The sequence below is a fragment of the Odocoileus virginianus genome, chromosome 3, assembly GCF_023699985.2.
Source record: "Odocoileus virginianus isolate 20LAN1187 ecotype Illinois chromosome 3, Ovbor_1.2, whole genome shotgun sequence".
NCBI classification, from domain to species: domain Eukaryota; kingdom Metazoa; phylum Chordata; class Mammalia; order Artiodactyla; family Cervidae; genus Odocoileus; species Odocoileus virginianus.
The window spans coordinates 90,765,297-90,784,286 of record NC_069676.1 but is presented as its reverse complement, the minus strand read 5'-3'; the positions used below and the strand labels follow the sequence as shown (position 1 = coordinate 90,784,286).

Below are 18,990 nucleotides of genomic sequence, written 5' to 3'. Positions count from 1 at the left end.
ACGCCAAGTGACGCGAGAGTTCTCTTCCACCATGGCGGCGGGTCTTGAGCGTGCGCAGTTAGACACGGACCCGCTCCTGCGATTACTCTTACCGCATAGCCTTGGGTTTCCTGAGTCCAGCTCAAGTTCTTTTGTCCCTTTCTTGATGTAACTCACTTCATGTAAAAGAGTTGCTGTTTGGAGATAAAACTTGGTCTTCTCATTAAATTACCACTCTGCTCTTAGAAGGCATATCGCGGGCCTTTAGACAGTCGGTCCTGACAGATATGAAAAAAAAAAAACGGGGTATGATCTCGAGAGCACTTGAAGAGTCAGCCAATTCAGCGACATAACAAAATCACTTTACAAAAAGTACTCTGCTTTGTTCCACTATGTGCTTCATCAGACTCAGAAGATGTTTCATTGCCCCAAGTCAGTGAGAACGGAACATCTATTTAGTGACAAGGACCTGTAGGATAAACTGCGCGTGCGCGAGCCGCCCAGGCGCTGTGAGAAGCGTGAGAAGCTGCGTTAACCGCGCTCCAGGTCGTCCGGGTTTGCCTGAGTTCCGGTCCGCCATGGGGAAGGTGAATGTGGCCAAGTTGCGTTACATGAGCCGGGATGACTTCAGGGTCCTGACAGCGGTAAGAAGTACCCCGTTTTTCCCCCTCCTCTGTCCTTTTCCACCGAGCGTGCCTTTTCTCTTGCTCCAGGTTTGCTGGGAGCTGAGCAAGGCCCTAGTGCCCCCAGAACGCAGCCGACTTTGGGACTGAGGAAAAAGAAGATCAGATAGTTGGGTTTTTCAAAAGCCTTTGTCCACAAGCTTTTATTTTCCCCCACTTGAAGCAAAGGCCCCCGCTCGTCCTTCCTTTCTGCTCCCCTTCTCCAGAATCACATTCCAGTCTCCGTGGCCTGGGAAGTTTCTTTGACCCTGGGCTTCTTTTTCCGACCAAGAATGGTTTAAGACTTTTTTTTTTTCCCTTCGGTTTAAGACTCTTGAAGAGAATTAATTGGTAGCTGAAGAAAAGTTATGACCAACCTAGACAACATATTAAAAAGCAGAGACATTACTTTGCCAATAAAGGTCCGACTAGACAAGGCTATGGTTTTTCCAGGAGTCACATATGGATATGAGAGTTGGACTGTAAAGAAAGCTGAACGCGGAAAGATTGATGCTTTTGAACTGTGGTGTTGGAGAAGACTCTTAAGAGTCCCTTGGACTGCCAGGAGATCCAACCAGTCCATCCTAAAGATGAGTCCTGAATATTCGTTGGAAGGACTGATGCTGAAGCTGAAACTCCAGTACTTTCGCCACCTGATAGGAAGAACTGAGTCATTTGCAACGACCCTGATGCTGGGAAAGATTGAAGGCAGGAGAAGGGGAGGACAGAGGATGAGATGGTTGGATGGCATTACTGACTGGATGCTTGAGCAAGCTCCGGGAGTTGGTGCTGGACAGGCCGGCCTGGCATGCTGCAGCCATGGGGTCGCAAAGAGTCGGACACGACTGAGCGACTGAACTGAACTGTATTTCCTACTAACATACTCAGTCACATAGCATTCTTTTCAGTTTCATTCAATCAGCACATACTCAATGGATTTTTAGTAACAGTTTTAGGGAATTGCAGAGGGTACAGGACAGATAAGAGAAAGGAGACAAGTCATCGAGTAAACGAATAAATAACAGGGATGTCAGGTAAAAAGTGTTATGAAGATAAGAGGATAATAGAAACTCAGCATGATGGGCCAAGGGGCCTGAATACTGTTTTTAAACTCTTCAGTTAGTCAAGACTGTCTGAGTGCAAGAATCTTTGTCTGTAAAGTTCCTGGCACTTGGTACTGAATAAATACTTGTTAAGTAGAAGAAAGAATGGGGGGTGGGGGGCGGATATAATAGCTGAATAGAAAGGAACCTGCTGAGTAAAGTCCTTGCAAAGAATTGAAGGGAGAGGAAACCAGTGGTTAAGTGCGAAGACCCGCAGGCAGGAACAACTTTTGAAGACTAGAAAGGCCAGGTTGGCTGGAGCAAAGTAAGTTGGAGATATAACTGGAAAAGATGAGAGCCAGATGATATGCTGTAGATATAGAGCCGTACAGGCTTGGTAAAGAATTTGAAATAAATTCTATGTATAGGGGAGTCCCTGAATGTTTTTAAGCAGGAAAGTGACAAAAACTGATTTTATGGTCTTAGCATTATAGCACAAAGATCAACACAAAGATTAGGCATTTGCAGAATAAAACACATTTATTTAGGAGCTGTTATCTTTTACTTAAATAGACATTGCTTAAGGACCAAACTGTGAAATGCAAATTCATTGTAAAATTTGGAAAACAATTTTTTGTCCTCCCATAGATTCTGAAATTCAGATAGATGTCCTCTAAATACCTAGTGTCAAAAGATGCTTTCATTCTCTACTTGTTCAGCACATTAACCCATCCCTTAATGCCACTGTCAGAAATAGGGGAGTCAAGAGAATGTTAGAGAAACAGAAGAAAGCATGGAAGGTGAATTAAGTTTAAAGTGTGAGGTTTTGGTTGGGGCATCAGAACGATGCCAGATTTATCTTCCAAAACTTGACTTTTGCAATTCTTAAGCTCTTTTTGAAGCTCACCAAGGAGTGGACTAATTGTTAAAATATTTCAGTCTCACTTGAGTCTTACCAGTCTTGATATAGGTGACCACCTTTCCTTGACCTTCTTCCTTTTATTTCTCCGGTGCCTCCTATATCAATAATCATACTTTGGCTGCCGTTTACCTTTTGGTGTGAATTCCTGCCCAAGTTCTGTCCCTCATCCCTCCTTTTTCTCCCATTATATTCTTGATTAATGATCATGCTCTTTCATGACTTTATCTCTTCATTAAATAATTGACATTTTTTTCCTGTAGTTATTACTTCATTCCCAAGTGCAGGTCACCCTTTCCAATTTTCCTTAAGATCTTCTTTTGAGGTATCTTTCTTTGAAGGATCTTCCAACACCTCAAACTCAATGTGCTCAAATAGAATTAAGCAACTTTGTCTACCTCCTCACGCCTTTCCCAAACTTCATTAAAATAATTATTATTATCTTAATAATCCTTCCTCTTCTTCAACTTTCACTCTTCATTCACTTTACCCTTCCCTATCAAGTGCCAGTCTCTCCCGTACTAATTTCTTCAATTCTTTCCCTCCATTCCCTTCACCTCTCCCCTATTCTGGCTTCTGTCTTCTCTGACTTAGACTGTTGTCTTTGTTCTCCAGTATACCACCTCCAGTTTTTGCCTTCCATAAACCGCTTTGCATATTCCTGCTAAATTAATGTCCTTAAAACAACCTTTTTCATGTATTTCCCTTGACTAAACATTTTCATGAGTTTCCTACTTTCCTCAATATAAAATATGCCTAGGGAAGGTAATAATTATGTCTCATAATTGCTTCCGGAACTGCATGGTCAGAGAAGTTTAAAAAAGTTAAGTTTTTACCAGAGTTTTGATAAATAGCGACTCTATGTTGATTATGGTTACATTTTTATTTTCTTCAATTTCAGGTTGAAATGGGCATGAAGAACCATGAAATTGTTCCCTGCAGTTTGGTTGCTTCTATAGCCAGCCTTAAACATGGTGGTTGTAATAAAGTCTTAAGAGAACTAGTAAAACATAAACTCATAGCTTGGGAGCGAACCAAAAGTAAGTATTTGAGGCACCATTTGTGATTTTCCACGTATTGGCTTCCCCCAGAGCAGGTATTCCAAAAGGCAGATAGAAGTTGTTGTGCTAAGAAAACACTAGACCTAGAACTGACACAGCACACTTTTATCATGCTCTTCTGCTCAGAGCAGTCACCAGGCCCACCCAGATCAAAGAAGTTAGAGAAATAACTTCCACTTCCTGATAAGGGATTAGGAAGTTCCAGGTGCAGAAGAGCAAGTGGAATAGAGACACTATGCTGCTGTCTTGGGAAAGTACAGTCTGCCAAAGGACTCTAGAGCATTGCCTCTCAAACCGTTGTGGCGATGGTTTGTGCTTCTTTTCCACCTTTATAAAGGGTCCGTACCTTTATAAGATAATGTAAATACTAGAAAGATGAAATAAAAATTGCCAAAATACAGGCACATATTCCTTCTTGTTAGAATTAAAGACAAAATAATTTTGTAATATTGATAGAAAAATATTTTAACTTAACCACTTAATTTCAGTTTGTATAGGGCTTCCCTGGTAGTTCAGTTGGTAAGAATCTGTCTGCAATGCAGGAGACCCAGGTTCAATTCCTGGGTTGGGAAGATCCCCTGGAGGAGGGATAGGCTACCCACTCCAGTATTCTTGGGCTCCCCTGGTGGCTCAGCTGGTAAAGAATCTGCCTGCAATGTGGGAGACCTGGGTTTGATCCCTGGGTAGGGAAGATCCCCTGGAGAAGGGAAAGGCTACCCACTCCAGTATTCTGGCCTGGAGAATTCCAAGGACTATAGTCCATTGGGTTGCAAAGAGTCAGATGCCACTGAGACAAATTGATAGAAAAATTTTTAGCTTAACCACTCAATTTCAGTTTGTATAACTTGTCACAGACTAGTAACAAGCCTTTACAGACCAGTGTCAGTCTGTAATTACCGTTTGAGTAACACTGCTCTAGAGAAGAAATAAAAATTACAGGAAATGCCAAAGCTCATAAGACTAGATAGCCAGTCTTTTTCCAGCTAAGACTTCCCAGGTTTAAATTGTTCTCTTGGCATGATGTGACTTGATGGTACAATATAACTAAAATATGATCTTTCTCATTTGATTTTGTCTAGCTGTCCAGGGCTATCGGTTGACAAATGCAGGCTATGATTACCTAGCTTTGAAAACATTGTCTTCTAGACAGGTGGTTGAGTCTGTTGGAAACCAGATGGGTGTTGGCAAAGAATCTGGTAAGTGCTAACTAATAGTACTATTTTGAGTGCATTATTTGCTTTAATTTATATTTCCCTTAAAAAAGGAGTCATCTCTTTAATTTTCTATTTTTCTGACTAAACAGTAAATTGAAAAATTGTTTGGAAGCAATATGGATTTTGAAATTACCCTTATTTGGTAAATTGTTTTTTCATAAGTCTACCACTGAAAGTTCAGTTATACCAAGAATTAGTTTTCCTATACTAACTGAAATCTTTGGCAAAAACTTTATATGTTCTTACTTTAATATCTGAAAAATGGACATTTGTAATAATTTTTTAAAATACTACAAGGAAGTTCTAAAAACCACATTTTTTTTCATAACAGCAGTATGATCAACAAGGCAAAGTTAAGTATGTGTAGAAAACAGAAAAAATTCTGAAATAGCATTAAAGAAATACTTATGTATTGGTTTTTTTATGTGTGATAAAAATAAAGAACGGGGGTGATTTTCTTTATGACATGCTGCTTATACACAGCTTTTTCTCTTACATAGATTATCCTGTATAGTTATAATTTAAACTGAGAGCAAAAAAATTAGAAGCAAAAGAACTATCAGAAAACCTATTTCAAAGGAGGTTGTTTTGGGTACTTGATATGATTTGGATGTCTGTTATATTATTATCCAAACTATTTATATTTAATAAGGCTTCCCAGGTGTTGCGAACTTCCCTGGTGGCTCAAGAGTAAAGAATCTGCCTGCCAATGCAAGAGATTCAGGTTCAATCCCTGGGCCACAAAGATCCCCTCTAATAGGAAATGGCAACCCACTCTAGTATTCTTGCCTAGAAAATTCCATGGGAAGAAGAGCCTGGTGGGCTGCAGTCCATGGGGTTACAAAGAGTCAGAGGTGACTGAGCACACACACACAAGTAATGTTAGATTCCTAAATATGAGAAGGTATGTGGACATGTATAGCTGTAATGAAGCACTTTTTTTGAGATACACTTCCTCTTAGTGTTTTTTATGTCCAATTTTTTTCAATTAAAAAAAATGGCTTTTTTTTTTTTTTTAGAACTTCATTACTTACAAAATGATGAAGTACAGAAGAGAGTACAATGAAAAGTGAATCTTAACTCCTAAGCCAGGTCTCCATCTCCTGTTATTACTTCCCAAAGCTATGACTGTTTATTTAATATCCTATATGTCCTAGAAATATTCTGTGTGAATACAAGTACATTATGTACTGAGGGTATATGTATCTTTTTTAATCATAGGTGAAAGCAAGCAGTCCTTAACAATTCTTCACCTTGATTTTTTTCCGTTTAGTGCATCTATGACATTTCATATCAGCATAGGTGTCTTCCTCATAGCTGTCAAGTATTGCATTCTTAGAAATTAAATTATTAGAGCTAAAGTTAGGTACATTAAGAATTTTGGTATGACCAAATTTCCTGCAATTTGTGTCAGTTTATAATCTCACCCACATCAGAGAGAGGGGCTGTTTGTCTTGAGTAATTAGGACATGTTCTAAATGTCAGTAATAGAATATTTATGGGAAGATCTGGTCCATTCTGATTACTGTAGGATTATATTCTGACACTCAGTGTTTATTCACTGAAGCAGTTTAAGAATTGAACTTTACATTGCTGAAAAAGTTTTTGTTGTTTTGTTTTTTTATTTTTTTATTTTATTTTGTTTTGGCCTCGCCTCACAGCATGTAGGACTAGCTCCTAACCACTGTTAAGTGTAGAGTCTTAACCACTGCACCACTGGGGAAGTCCCATGTTGTAAAGGAAAATGTTATTAATCCCTTCTCATACATGTAGGACACTAAAGAACAATCAGATGTTTTCACACTATATTTAATTGAGCATTAAACACCTTTGGAAGCAGTAACTTTTGACACCTTTGCACCCCTGTTTTCTTTGTAGTAGATAGTAATACATGTCATCACTTTGAATTGTAACTAAAATAAAGAGTTTTGCCGAATAAGTATTGAGTTACTGAGAAAGATAACATTTGGTACAACTAAAATCAAAGTTAGAAAATTAGAATTGATTAAACTTACTGGAACAAAAATATAATAATGATCCTTTTAAAATTTTGACTTTAGATATTTACATTGTTGCAAATGAAGAAGGGCAGCAGTTTGCATTAAAGCTTCACAGACTGGGAAGAACCTCCTTTCGAAATCTGAAAAACAAGCGTGATTACCATAAACACAGGCATAACATGTCTTGGCTTTATTTATCTCGTCTCTCTGCCATGAAAGAGTTTGCTTATATGAAGGTACTTTTAATTAATTTTAAATTAGTAACCAAACAGTATATGTAGTTGAAAGGTTGTAGTGACATGCATCAGTCCGTTGCCTCCGTATCTCCCTACCCCGTCGCAGTCCTTGCAGACAGTCACTTTTAACTCTTTTGACTGTTTCTGTTATTTTTTTGGTGGTTTCCCTTCTGTGCAAAAGTGTTTTTAGCTGTTATAAATGCATAAAGGCAACTTTTATGCAGCAGTGTTAACAAGGTAAAGTAGCCTGAAATAATTAATGATGTAAATTGTGTGTGAATGTATATTTGTTCAGTGTATGTATGTATGTATGTCTGTCGCTAATTAAAAACACCAGATAGTTACCTTCTTCAGAAACCTTAGTGTCTCAGATAAGTTGACTATTATTTTTTTCCCCACAATGTAAGAAATGTTAATTTATGAATTTGTATGTATATTAGAAATGGTAGAAATCTTAGTTTTTAATCTTTTACCTTTCAAAATAAGTTCAGTATAGATTTATTAAGTATCTTAAAAATATCCAAGTTACTTGTCTTCACTAGTAAATTAAATAAAAAAGTAACTGCATTTTTACTATTCTCTCCAGTAGGATTTATTTGTTATAACTTTTTAAAATTTTGAATTATTGACAGTTGTATGACCTGTTGTTTCTTGGGAGCTTCATGTACTTAAATTTTTAGTAATCATGAGGGAAGAATTCTCAAGGCAGTATAAATAAGTGCTACTGATATCATATATACTATGTTTTTTGTCTTATACCAATGTTTGTGTCCTGTGACCACACACCATTACTCATCAGTAATGTGAGTAAGCAGTTTGGTAGGAATTGTTGCACATTTCCCCCCAACTATAGTAAATGTTTTCTTGGTGTGTTTATAGGAAGATACAGGAGTAGAGTCTGGTTGTCCATAAATATGCTTTGTAAGTTTAGTCTCTCTTTTCTTAAGTAAAAATAAGATTGAGCTTTAACTTAAGGGTTATGGCACAGGGCTAAACCACTGTGACGTTAGTTAAAGCTGTTATATACTCGTGAGCTGCCAAGGCTCAGATCCAAAACCATTTGGATTTAAAAATAAAAAATGTACAACCAAGCAGACAGTTACTGGGGAATGGGAAGTAGTTCAGTTCCTGTCTAAGGAAGGTAGGAAAGGGTAGACAGCATCATTAAAAGTAACCCTGTTAAGCATTACGCTGAGTGTCAGCTCTGTGCCTACCTCTCTGCTGAGTATTTTGCAGCGTAGGAGTGGGAGGGTGGAGGTGAATAGTGAATACCAAAGGAGTAACAACAGTCTGTCTTAAAATTAGGAAGGTAACATGAGCACACGCCCAGAGCCTATTATAGAGTGAAGTAAGTCAGAGAGATATAAATGTCATTTACTAATGCATATATATGGACTCTAGAAAGACGGTACTGATGAATTTATTTTCAGGGCAGCATTGGAGAAACAGACATAGAGAACAGACTTAGAGACTCGGGGGACGGGAGGAAGGAGAGGGTGAGCTGCGTGGAGAGAGTAACTTGGAAACTTACATCACCGTATGTACAGCAGACAACCGCTGGGAATTTGCTGTATGTCTCAGGGAACTCAAACGGGCTCTGTAACAATCTAGAAGGCCGGATGGGGAGGGAGATGGGAGGGGGGAGGGGACAGGGGTGTACCTGTGGCTGATTCTTGATGTTTGACAGAAAACAAAATTCTGTAAAGCAGTTACCCTTCAATTAAAAAGTAAAGTAAAAAACAGTTTAAATGTCCAATCATGTTGAGTGTAGAGAAACTTCTGTAGTTTCCTTGAATGGGATCTGCAGTGACTTGTCTGTAAGGAAAAGACAAGTCTGCGTGCTTTGCAAAGGAGCCAGAGTGACAGACGGGAGTGAGAATGTGAGCCCTGTGTGCGCGGATGGCAGTCATCGAGGTGGCTGTGCGAGCGCACTCTAGAGTGTTTATTGGACAGAGTGTTAAAGAGAACTAGGACTGAACAAGCGGATTAAGGAGTTTTGAAAACTAGGGAAAGTTACTCAGACTGAAATCAATATTTACAACATTGTAGGTTTTTTAAAATGGAGCATTGACACAAGCATCTTAGTTGGTGCTAGTACACTGAGGAAAGGTTTGGTGTGCAGCGCTAGAACCGTTGTTGATGTGCTGGGGTAACAGTGACAAAGCCCTGTTAGAAATGGCAGCATTCTGAATGGCAGAATGCAGAAAACTACGAAATTTTGAAGGAAGTAATAAAAACAAGCCTTTGGAAGCAGTAGGATAGGAAAAGTTAAGCATGGGGAAGATGAATCTGTGGACGGCGGGCGGTAACATCTGGCTCAGGTTCCCAGTGCTTGTGACTGCAGCGACTGTGTCACGGAAGAGAGTGGTGGTGTGGTCTGGAGGAAAAGGTCGGTGCTCTATAAACTGAAATGTCCAAAATACTGAAATATTTCATCTCCTGATATACCAGAAGACAGTATTTCCTAAATCACAGTTTATTTCCATTTGAATTTTTTAAGCGCACTCCAGTAAATGACAGAAGCTTACAAAATAGAAGAGGATATACATATCCTAAGAGACTGAACTGCTTGAAGGCAGAGACATTTTCACACTCATTTTTGTAACCCTAGCACAATGTATATCTGGTAAATGTTCAATAAATGAATATTTGGTAAAAAAGTAAATTACAAAACTGATTTCCAATTTTATTTTTATATACAGCTCATCCTGTGCTGTGAATAAGTCATACATAGTCATGTGTTAACTGTAATATTGTGAAGGTTATGATTTTTTTTTTCCCCTGGTTTTGGGACAGGTACACTTAACTTTATTGTTCCCTAAAAATTAATGACCTCTTCATTACTTTTTACCTTTTTTGCTATATTTTAGGCATTGTATGAAAGGAAATTTCCAGTTCCAAAGCCAATTGATTATAATCGCCATGCAGTGGTCATGGAACTCATAAATGGCTATCCTCTGTAAGTATTTATTATTCTTAAAACCGTGAGTTCTAATAAATAGTTGTAAGGTTCAGTTCTTTAAAATAAGTTTTTTCCATTGAATGGAGTATGACTCTGGGGAGGTTAGAAATGAACATAAAGCAGTAGACTTAAAGGCAAATTGGAAATTCAGTTTCATTTTGACAATGTGGATTTTTATTAACAATCTAGTGTGTGCCAAGCACTGTTCAAGGCACCCCAATAAACAAAGTCCCTGTCCTCACAGAGCTTACGTTCTGATGGAAGGAAACTTGCAATAAATAGCTGAACAAGGAATTGTATGATACATCAGATAGTGGTGAATGCTATGGATAGAAATAAAATAGGGTAAGCGGGACAAGAAATACTGAGATAGATGTGGAAGGCTGGGGTGATCAGGAAAGTTCTCATTGTTAAAGGGACTTTTCAGCAGAATCCTGAAAGAAGCAAGAGAAGAAATGATGCGGATATCTAAGAACATTCTAGGCAGAGAAACAAGCAAAAGTCCTGAGATGGGAGTTTACCTTCATTTTCAGGGAACAGTGAGGAGGCCACTGTGGCTGGAGCTGACTCTCAGGGGAAGAATTGTGAGTGATGAGATCAGAGACTATTTTGGTAGAGAGGATATATTTAAATATGAAAGAAAGTGGAAGTGTTAGTTGCTCATTCATGTCGGACTCTTCGTAGCCCTACAGACTGTAGCCTACCAGACTCCTCTGTCCATTGAATTCTCCAGGCAAGAATTCTGGAGCAGATTGCCATTCCCTTCTCCAGGGGATCTGCCTGACACAGGGATCAAACCCAGTCTCCCACATTATAGGTGGATTCTTTACCAGCTGAGCTACCAGGGACACCCAACGTTGAGTAACTTTAAGGTTGATTTGGTACACTTCTGTTTCCTCACACGACTGCCACTGAGACAATATTGCAGGGACCATTTTGATTGAGACAGCAAGCAATTGGAGGATTATTTTGGTGGCAGTGACAGTACTAACCACTGACTGCCAGGGAACTCCCTACCATTGGAGGATTTTTGAATTGAGAAGAGACATGATCTGACTAATGCTGTAATTGGATCACTCTGGCTGCCTATTGGAAATATACTAAAGGAAGACTAGGACAGGATTAGGAAGAAAAGTTAGGAGATTATTAAAATCCTCAAAAGAGATGATGGTAGTCTAGATCAGAGTGGTAGATGTGAAGGTGAGGGAACAGTTGTCAGATTCTGGATGTGTTTTACAGTCAGGGCCTACATGATTTGTTTGAGATTGGGTATTGATAAGAAGGAAGTGGCAAGTAAAGATCTGGGGCCTGAATAATGAATTAATTAGAGGGATAAAGTTGCCACTTACAGAAATGGGAAAGGCTGCAGGAAGACAGTTGGGAGTTAGAGAGTGGGGCAGAATCAGAGGTTCACTTGGGGACATGGTCAGTTAGAGATGCCTAGAAGCTCAGGGGAAGTCTAGATTGAAGTCTGTGAAAGAGATCAAGAATGGTTAAGAGTAGGTTTTAGGATTCGCCTTTGAGGAGCTCCAAAATTTATAGGTCAGAGTAAAGCTGAAAAACTAGCTAAAAAGACTAAGAAGGAATGATCAGTGCAGAAAGAGGACAGCCTTAAGAGTTAGTAGGCCAAGGGTCAAGTGAAAGGATCTACTTCAAGGACCAGGAAGGGATTAGCTAATAGACCAGATTATGATGAAGATCAAGAATTGACCACTGGATATGGCAGGTCATTTGGAAGTCATTGGTGCTTTTGACAAGAGCCATTTTATTGGAGCAGGATGAATGAAAGCCTATTTGAAATGGGTTCATTAGAATGGGAGGAGAAAAATTGGAGAAAGCACAACTAGAGGAGTTTGGTTATAAAGAATGCAGAACAAAGAATGTGTGTAATAGTGGAAAGAAGGTGCAGATTTGAGTGGGTTGTAGCTTTCTTTTTTAATAAGAGGTATTATGTCTATATGCAGATAGGAATGAAGAGAGGCTAACGAGGCTTGAAATGGAAATAATATTTATATGTAAATACACCCGATGCCTGCTTTCATTAAAATCATGAATGAGGACAAATGAAGCATTTCCATACTTTCAGATGTCAGATACACCATGTTGAAGATCCTGCATCAGTATATGATGAAGCTATGGAGCTAATTGTTAAACTTGCAAATCATGGACTGATTCATGGAGATTTCAATGAATTCAATCTAATTTTGGACAAAGATGACCACATTACCATGATCGATTTTCCACAAATGGTTTCAACTTCTCATCCCAATGCTGAATGGTATACTCTGGACATGGCTATGTTTATGTGTGCTGCAGTCGTTTTTTAATTTATTCCTAAGTTTTAAGCCTTGTCATACTGCCATTTGGGTTAATAACTGTTTTGAAGTGGCTGATAAGAATATCAAAGTGCTAGGATCTTTCCACCTAAGAACTTTTCTTATTCCTCAGTATTTTAAAGGGGGGAAAAATGCACATTGATCCAATTTTTAAAATTTATTCATTAAAATAATATTGTTTATTAGAAGTCTGAAGAAACTGTTTGCTTTTATAAATCATCAAAAGAATTTGAATTACTCTTGTAAGTTGACAAACTTGCAAAAGTCAAGCTTTCTTAGCAATGGAACTATCTATTCAAACTTTTGGGTGTAAGCCCAATTTTTAAAACAAAAGCCTGCTCAGAAGTAGAGACACAGAAGGGATTACCCTGGTCACCATCCTCTCTGCCTTTTTCTGCTTTTCTCTCTGTTGCATAGTTGCCTCCAAGAGGATTTCACCCAGCATAATTTAATAATTTTTTATGGCTTTAATGGAAGTTGTGTTTTTATACTGAACCTCAGTTACAGACAGATAATGATACCACCTCCTGTCATTTTTAGCTTTTATTTTGTTAAGAGAAATGAATTCACGTAAAACCTCATCCTGACACAGGGCAGAATCAATTTATATGCTGTGATAATCTTATTTCTCATGTTACTTGACCATCTAAACAAGCCCAATTGTGAAATATGACAGAACATTTTCCTTTATGTGTTTATATTCCATGATGCAATTAAGCATAATCAAATTAAGGTTGACTACTTTTCTCTCCTGTTCTCTCAATTCCATGTCATCCTGTCTCTTAATTCTCCCTTTCTGGACACCTTCTAGAGAATTTAATCTGTCCCTGCTACTGTATGGTTACCTGAAAAGCACCCTGATATTCAGAGGTCCTTCTATTCCCAGATTAACGTGTCTTCAGATTACTATTTATAAGCCATAGCATTATTAATCTCTTATAGATGTTTACTGCACATCAGCTATTGGGTAATAAAGATAATATAACCGTAACATTCATTAGTCCACAAACTTTTTCTTAGGAGTCACTGGTCTGTTTTTGTCTTCAACTTTCCCAGTTGACTAGAGGTTCTAGTGAACGTAGCTGATGGGAACTATAACTAGACAGACTGAAAAGTAGAAATTGGCCCCCAAACTGGGTTTCATATGTGTATCTGTCACAGTATGGGAAAACCTTGAGTTTATTCAAACGATAGGAACTGTATGCCCTTGACAGCTTATAGTCCTTGTTAGTTCCTCTGCTTTTAGTTTTAGGTTTTCAGATAAACATCCTTTTCTCTTTCATGTAAGGATAAGAGTGTCATAACAAATAGCAGGGATGTTGTCATTGGCTAATAGGGAAAAAGATGAGCAACAAAGTCTATAAAAAAATAATTCTTGCTTTTGCAGGTATTTTGACAGAGATGTGAAATGCATTAGAGATTTCTTCATGAAACGTTTCAGCTATGAAAGTGAGCTTTTCCCAACCTTTAGTGATATAAGGTTTGTACACTGCATTGCATAAAATGATAGAATTCTGTTAAAATCCCTGATTTATTTACTTAGAAACACTTTCATCTAAAAATTTTTCGAATAGTGACCTTTGGCACATTATAGTCGTTGTTCAGTATCACTGCTGGTAATATACAAATTAAACTTAAAAACTATGCCTGCCTGTGGTCCATTAACCTTACTGAATTTGGAAGAGGAACATACTTTCTAAGTCACTTGAGTCGTGTCCGATTCTGTGCGACCCCATAGACGGCAGCCCATCAGGCTCCCCCGTCCCTGGGATTCTCCAGGCAAGAACACTGGAGTGGTGCCATTGCCTTCTCCTGGAACATACTTAGTTTCTTATAAATTCAAGAACTCTTATTCAATAGCGGATGCTCTGTGAATAACAAATTTTTAAAGAATAAAGCCCTGTTTATCAGAATTTGTGTTTTTCCTTTATTCACTGTAGAAACTATTGATTGATGGAACAATTCTCACGCCAAATTTTCTCATTTTATATGCTCAGTTAAGATGCTGGTTTTTGATTTAGGATGATTGACCCAATTTAAAATTGTTACCCCCCCTGCCGAAAGTTAATTTATTAAGTCAGTATGCACTGAAATTTCTGTAACTTTTCTAATATCTGTTGCCCTTCATAGTCCTTTTATTCTTAAATGACAACTAACATATATCCTTGATATTTGTGTACTTAAGTGATTTAAGTATTACCTTTTAGGCAGAGAAAAACCTTTAAAATCTATAAACTGTTAAATCCATTTGAGAGTCATATTGAATATACTTCCCCATGTTAGGGGGATTTTTTTTCTCTTTCTAAATGCGTAACATTCTTTTTTTCCTAGGAGGGAGGACTCTCTTGACGTAGAGGTTTCTGCCAGTGGCTACACAAAGGAGATGCAGGCAGATGATGAACTACTTCATCCAGCAGGTCCAGATGATAAAAATACTGAAACAGAGGAGAGATCTGAATTCTCACTTTCTGATGAAGAGATGTCAGAAAGAGCCAAGGATTGTAGATCAGAAAATGAAAGTGGACGGAACTCTGTAGGTGAATCAGTTGACTGCTGTTGCGGATCATTTGAAAACCTTGAGCAAATAAAGGAAGGTAGTTTGTCAGAGGACAGTGCTGATGCACACGATTTCGAAATGACTGAATTCAGTCAAGCTTTAGAAGAAATAGAAGGGCAGGTTGTTGAAAACAGTTCTGTGACTGAATTTTCTGGGGAGAACAGCAGATGTGAACATGACAGCAGGCAAGATGGTGAGACAGGTCGAGGTGGAATCCTCGTGGGCCCTGAGGAGGCTGAAGATGAGTGTCCTCATCTGATTGCCTTGTCATCGTTGAACGAAGAATTCAGGCCTTTCAGGTATAGATTTTTGTTGATTGGTATTTTAGTTTAATCTGGAGACCTATACTTTGGTAAATGAGTGCTTTTTTCAAATGGCATGACAGCTGTTTTCTGCATCGGTATGTGCAGATAGCTCAGTCAGTAGAGCATCCTTTTAAACTGAGGGTCCAGGGTTCAAGTCCTCGTTCCGGCGCAACATTCCTTTGGGGCTTCCCCAGTAGCGCAGCTGGTAAAGAATCCACCTGCAGTGCAGGAGACCCCGGTTCAATTCCTGGATCGGGAAGATCCGCTGGAGAAGGGAACGGCTGCCCACTCCAGTGTTGGGCTCCCCTGGTGGCGCAGCTGGTAGAGAATCCGCCTGCAATGCGGGAGACCTGGGTTTGATCCCTGGGTTGGGAAGATCCCCTGGAGAAGGGAACGGCTACCCACTCCAGTATTCTGGCCTGGAGAATTCCATGGACTGTACAGTCCATTGGGTCAGAAAGAGTCAGACACAGCTGAGCGACTTTCACTTTCATGCACAGAATGAAAGCAAATATCACTTTTATTGTTAAAATTCAAATAGCTCTATCTACCGTTGACTTGATGCTACCACATATATTCAGTTTTAAGCAGTTCTGCCTTAAAATTCAAATGATTACTTTCAAATAATAAATTGATGAGGTTTTAGACATATGAATTGTTTGTATTTTTTAATAATTATTTGTCTAACGTATGTTTGATTAATGTATAGTCTAATAAAAATGTAGTAAGTGTACTCTTAATATACATACTTAAAATGGATTTTCTCTGGTTCTTTGAAATTTCTGTACTTATTTGTTAATGTACAGTTAAAAATTACCATTACATTTTTCTTGTAAGATTTTTTTTTTTTTTTTTTTTTTTTGATAAATACCACATATTCGTGAATCACCCTCAGCTTAGATAGCAAAAGATCTAAAATTTAGCTTTTAGGATTTGGGGTAGTTTAATGAAATGGCCTTATTTCAGAATATTGATAGTAATATTGTATAAATTAATCAAGCATAATTAAGTTTTAAGGATTAACTATGTAAATGTTTGTTTCATTTTTAGAGATGAAGAAAATATGGAAGATACTAATCGACATAGAACAAGAACTCTGAGTGTCACTTCTGTGGGCAGTGTTTTAAGCTGTTCAACAATTCCTCCGGTAACTGTTCATTCAACATTTCCAGGGTGTTTACTGGGTCACTGCTGTGGGCTTCCCAGGTGGTGCTAGTGGTGAAGAACCTGCCTATCAATGCAGGAGACATCAATGCAACCCACTCTGGTATTCTTGCCTGGAGAGCCCCCGTGGACAGCGGAACCTGGCAGGCTGCAGTCCATAGGCTCGCAGAGTTGGACAGACGGACGGCCGAGCACGCGCAGAGCCACGCGGCCTGCAGTTGGTGAATCTGCAGCTGCAGAGGCACCTCTGATGCAGGCAGCCGGCTCTTCAAGTTATACTCGGATTTTTGACTGTAAAGTGGGTCCATGCCCCTAACAGTCTCGTTGTTCAAGGATCAGCTGTATTTTAGTTCCCATTTCATCATTCTTTTTAAATATACTAATGTGGGTTTTTTTCCCACTTGTGAGTTGTGATTTGGAAATAACTGACCCTCAGAATTCTGAAGGTGTTGCTCTATGGTTAAGACACCAAGCTTATGATGCTGATCTGATTCAGGTTTCTGGTCTCCTAGGTTGAGGAACTGTCACAGTTGCCTAGTTTCCTGAGATAGAGAAAAATCACTCCCGTGTTAAACTTGCAGCCAGTCCTAATGCTTTCAGTCATGAAACTTCTGCAGTACCAACCAGGTGCTTCTGAAACTCTTGACTTTCCTGAGACTGCATCTCATAGGGTCTCAGCCTCTGCAGGAACTTGCATTCTGATTCTTGTTTCCCTTTCTCTTCTTTTACTTTTCTTCCCGTTGAGAATCATCAGAGTAAAATAAAGAGGGATAACTTGTTAAAGCCTGTCTGCCTGACTATGTGAGATAATCCAAAGTCTGCATTTAACTAGACTCATCCAGATTTTTACACTAAATACACATACAGTCCAATAAACACTACATTAGGAAGACTAGTTTTCCTAGTTCCTTTTTACCTCCCACATCCATTAATCTTTCCTTTTTCATGACAGGTTTTTAATAAATGCTTCTTTGTGCCTAACAGGGTGAGGCATATTAAGAAGAGCCCCTTGCTTCAATCCTTTCACCATTCAACTTCTTTTTTTAGGAGAGAGGTTGGATGATGTAAGATTATGTATGATTAAATAACAGGCTGAATACTCCAGAGGGGGGAAAAAAGGTTGCTGTGAACAAAATACTCATCTTGCCCGTCATTTGGCATTGGCAGCCAGTGTCTTAAGTGATAAAGAAATAATTTGAATTTATGATCATTCATCATGTGAAAACATACATTTCTCCTAGAAGCTGTATGAGGACTTTTCCATGAGTAACTCCCGCCATCGAGTCATTTCTATACCTAAAGTTAGGAAGGCGCTCTTGCGTGTATTTGACCAGTACTAAATGCTTTCAGACATAATTTTCTGCTACGGAACCATGCCTACGTTTACTTAGAAAGCAAAGGAATAGGCAGATTTTTTTGTCTTGGGTTTTTTTGGTTTTTTTGTTGGTGGTGGTGGTTTTGTTTTCCATTGTACTGTGTTTGAGTTTTGGGGGTTTGTTTGGCAGTTTGTTGGGTTTTTCCCAGTTTTTCTAGTGACACTAGGTGGCACTATGATTTGTTACTCAAAAAATTGTGACTGTTCACTACTATCCTGCTTATACCCTGCTTTTAACTATAATCTGTATTTGAGGTAAGAATTTAATTCCTCCTATTTTGTAGCAGTTCAATGTTTTGTTTTATTGCTGGTTAATAGGTATACTGTCAGTGTTTAGAAGTTTTTAAACTCAATCTTTTAACAGAAAATTTTAAAACATTAGCAGTGTAAATCTTTCTTTTATTGACCATTTACTCCCTATCAAAATAATCAGTTTTCAGTGATACTAATTCATAATATCTTTCCAGGAATTGGTTAAACAGAAGGTGAAACGTCAGTTGACAAAACAACAAAAATCAGCTGTGAGACGACGGTTACAGAAGGGAGAAGCGAATATATTCACCAAGCAACGGCGAGAAAACATGCAAAATATTAAATCAAGTTTGGAAGCAGCTAGCTTTTGGGGAGAGTAATATATTTAAGACCTTGACTGTATTGCACAAAGTTACTGTGATCCCTTTTAAAGCCACCTTTAGTATTTTTTGGACCAAGGCAGATATATAAATAGGTAAATAAACCTTCTTTCATCGATAAACTTGACTCATTTAATACATGTTTTCTAAAAACTAGATAAGAGTAATTGCTAAAGCAACACAGTTTTCCGAGTTATTTTTGTTAGGAATGTTTGAGAACTTTTTGAAATCTCAGTATCGCTGTATTTGTCGTTTCTTTGCTCTCTGCCGGTAGGTTGCTTGGTTTCACGTCACAGCTTTTCCATTTACAGTGGGAACGTCTAAGCGAATCACACTTCTCTCTCCCTCTCTTCCTCCTCTGCCTCAGTTTTCGTACTGTTAAAATTGGGTTTATAACTACTTTGTAGTATTGTTTTGAGGACTCTGTGAGAGATCGCATAGAAAGCACTTGGAACACAGCCCAGCGCTTTATAAAGTGTACCTGGGCATTGGAATGATAATTGTAATGATGTTTTATCTTTCAGAAAATTTGCTAATAACTTGGT

The 18,990-nt window shown here is 38.5% G+C and overlaps 1 protein-coding gene across 1 annotated transcript; it reads left to right on the top strand.

The window, feature by feature from the left end:
- Positions 1–52: 52 nt before the first annotated feature.
- Positions 53–18,567, top strand: RIOK2 (RIO kinase 2). The gene is made up of 10 exons (XM_020875471.2): positions 53–623; positions 3,505–3,643; positions 4,744–4,860; positions 6,939–7,114; positions 9,985–10,073; positions 12,163–12,354; positions 13,800–13,892; positions 14,744–15,268; positions 16,325–16,421; positions 18,281–18,567. The coding sequence occupies exons 1-10, from the start codon at positions 558–560 to the stop codon at positions 18,443–18,445; spliced, it is 1,659 nt and encodes a 552-aa protein (XP_020731130.2). The 5' UTR covers positions 53–557; the 3' UTR covers positions 18,446–18,567.
- The last annotated feature ends 423 nt before the right edge of the window (positions 18,568–18,990 follow it).